At 33.2% G+C, this 3,441-nt stretch overlaps 1 protein-coding gene across 1 annotated transcript in view; it reads left to right on the plus strand.

The window, feature by feature from the left end:
- Positions 1-3,243, plus strand: part of LOC109582536 (uncharacterized) — a 9,035-nt gene extending 5,792 nt beyond the window's left edge. The window contains exons 6-7 of the mRNA XM_019997280.1: positions 2,251-2,610; positions 3,094-3,243. Of these exons, the coding sequence (XP_019852839.1) occupies positions 2,251-2,318 (68 nt within the window). The 3' untranslated portion in view covers positions 2,319-2,610; positions 3,094-3,243. The remainder of the gene's footprint in view (positions 1-2,250; positions 2,611-3,093) is intronic.
- Positions 3,244-3,441: the final 198 nt, after the last annotated feature.

Consider the following 3,441-nt stretch of genomic DNA (forward strand, 5'->3'; position numbering starts at 1 on the left):
TTTCATTAATTTTATATAAGGTATCCGCCCACGCGTCATACCTAATTGGCTCATTTGGCTGCCATTTTGGTTGGCAAGTTTGTTAAGGAAGTCAATGGAGGCACGAAGAAAATACCTCACTTTACCTGCTGTAGCTCTTTCAAAAGCTAAAAAGTGCTTGTTATAAGAAAGAATAGCTACCTTTAAGCTTATCCTGTGAAAGATTTGGTCAAATTCGCTCCAGAATTCTTAATACAGGTTTGTTTTTATGTTGTCCCGTTTGCTCTCCATTGAAAGTTGCCAACCAAAATGGCGTCCGGAATTTATTTCATTGTAAACCACGCCTTGCAACCGTAATAGTCTTCCCATGCAAGCAATTCTCACTCTGGGTGGTCTATATTCAATACCGTACAGTGGAAAATTTTCGTGGCCCAAAATTTTCGTGGATTCATCCAAAAATCAATTTTGTGGCTTTAATTTTCGTGGTTTTCTACAATTCGGCCATCTTAAACCGTATAAAATCGATTTTCGCGGATTTTATTTTCGTGGGTTTTGAAAAAACACGAAATCCACGAAAATTTTGGGCCACAAAAATTTTCCGCTATACGGTATATTGATCAATATTAACTATGTGTATAGTCAATGGTGATGCCTTAGGCAATGAGGGAATTATGAATAAAGCTGGTGTATCAACTTTTCACAGGAAATATAATATTCATAGTGGGTGGAATCTTTAATGATATTTATAATTGTGTTTGTGCACTAATAAAAGAGTTTGACCACTAATTATAATTAATGATAGTCTTTAATGAGCTTAGTGAGAATCTTTTACTTTATTATTGTAACAGTCAATATTAAGGGATGAATCATTATAATTACCATTTTTGACGATTGCTAAAAAATGATGCATAAATAAAGCTGTGATGCATAGATCTACAGAATTACCAGAAATTCAATTTTTTATCAACAACTAAACTGTGATGTTTGGAATCAATGAGTTGATGTGATGTGAAGTAAATCCCATTCTATTGTTTTCTCTATTGAATATTAGATCCAGTTAGATTAGACTAGATTAGATTAATTAGAGCAAGGGTATGTAATACTCTGTGTGTGTGTGTGTGTGTGTGTGTGTGTGTGGCAGTATAAGTATTACAGTACCGTTACTGTTGTATTGTAGCAATAGTCATGGGGGACCAAGGTTTTTAAAGTCTCTATTCATTCTTGAGTGAATTACTTGAGTAGAAAATGTTAGGAAGGAAAGCATGAAATTATTATTACAAAAAAAGGCTCTGAAATTACCCCAATTTTTATTACAGTTTCTGATACATATTGATGTACTTAAGCTATGTACAAAGTTTGAGGTATTTGTGACAAATATTTTACAAATTATGGCCACTTAAAAAAATCAGAAAATTTTCTAAAAATAACAAAGGCTATAGCCCCAAAAATTGGGTCTAAAATCACTCTCAATTTTTATTACATTTTTCATACAAATTGCTGTACTTGTGCTATGTTCGAAGTGTTTCTGACAAATTGAGAATGAAGATTTAAGAATGAGCCAATTTAAAAAATAACAAAGGCTATAGCACATGCTTTTCCCAAAAGTTAGCTCAAAGATCATCCGCAATTTTTATTACAGTTTCTGATACATAATTGATATACTGAAACTATCTGGAGTCCATTATGAACTCATGATACTATGTAGAAGTGATTCTGACAAATTTTCTTTGTATAAATATTGTAATTTTTTATGTATTCAGGCTGGCCTGGCAAGACTATGTATTACATTTTTTGTTTGATGAATATTGATGGTATAATAGTATTATTATAAAGCAAATAATCACCTACTTCTCTTCCCTTTAGGCCTTTACAACAGATTCTTGATGTAGCCACTCATCGTAAGCTTCACCTTCAATCAACAATTATAACACACTATGAGGAAGTATGTGGGTGACACTAAAACATTACCATTATATTACTGTTTTGTCTTTATTACTAAATATAGGTGCAAGTTCATGGGCCTGTCTCTCTCAGAGAACATTGATTGCATTGTTGTTAATGCTAGATACAGAGGCAATAAGACCATACAGAGCTTACTAGATAAATTAATTGAATAAAATAGCTGTAATTTAATATGGATGAGCCCCGATGAGCCTTCTGTGCTAGGACCAACTCATTCTCTAGCTTCAACTACTGTCCATTATTTTCCTCATTCTGGAGACTATTATGACAGGACTACTCGTGATTATGAGGAGGAGGATGAGTATGGATCTGATGAATATAATAGTGACTATGAAGACTATTATGATGATTATGATGACTATTACGACTATCATTGAACTGGAGGCACACTTATTGTGAATAAATAATTTTATTTTGCATTTAGCACCTGTAACAAAGCAAGAAACAAATTTTTTGACACTTGGTTAGCACCTCAAGGTGTAAAATGACTGCAAACAGGAAGTCATACGCCCACGCTCTAGCTCAAAGGTGTGGCTGATTTTTCTATAAATAGCCATAGCTCTCTGGCCATAGCTGCAAGCAACCTAAGGTTCATAAGAGACTTTAAAACTAACTTACTGTCGAACTCGAAGCAAATTTAGCAGACAGTGATTTTTCTGATATAATAAAGTAAGTCTATGTTACATGTACCACAAAATGTTCTGATTTGTATTTAGTCTACATTGCTTTGTTCAATTTTGCAAGTTGGCCATGGTTAATTTGAATTATCATTTATATTAGATCTATAGATTCTATAGAAATAATAATTCAAATTTTATTTTTTGAACAACCTGGTCTGGTAAAAAGGCAAGCCTCTTCATAAGAGTTAGTTGAATGGGAACTAGTACACTGTAGGGTATTTCAGTCATTACACCCTAAATTGTAGATAATGTCCCATTTCTTTATAATAATCATTTTAGAATGGGCACTTTATTACTCTGATTTGGACTGTTGTATCCGAGACTAAAACTATATTTCTGGTCTCATTCCTTAGTCATCTATCAAAGGGTCATTTATAGCACAATAGGCTGAATAGCAGAGTGCATATAAACTTGCAGCAACTTTAATACCTTTATATAAACAATTCCCATGAAAAAATTATCTTAAATTCAGGTTTATAGAGAAAGTATTATGATCACATCTCGTGCAACTAAGTCATCTGAAACTTCCAAGTTTCAAAACAAATGCATGTTCATCTGGCTAATGGTACTTTCTGTTCTCTTGATTGCAGTGCTGGCAGCACTCATTGCTATTGGATTCAAATTATATAAGGTTTGTACTGAATTAATGATATAAGACTAATGATGATTCTGTGTAGACTAATTGCACTTGTAACAATGAGGCTGACAAAGTTGCTGTTGGCAAAAGATCTAACAATAATACAGCAGCATTTGTTCCCCCAGTTCAAGGAATTTTGCCTTCATATGTGAGTAAAACTATACTATGATAGTAATAATAGTT

This window comes from Amphimedon queenslandica, unplaced genomic scaffold (genome assembly GCF_000090795.2).
Source record: "Amphimedon queenslandica unplaced genomic scaffold, v1.1 AMPQUscaffold_13378, whole genome shotgun sequence".
Classification (NCBI taxonomy): Eukaryota; Metazoa; Porifera; class Demospongiae; order Haplosclerida; family Niphatidae; genus Amphimedon; species Amphimedon queenslandica.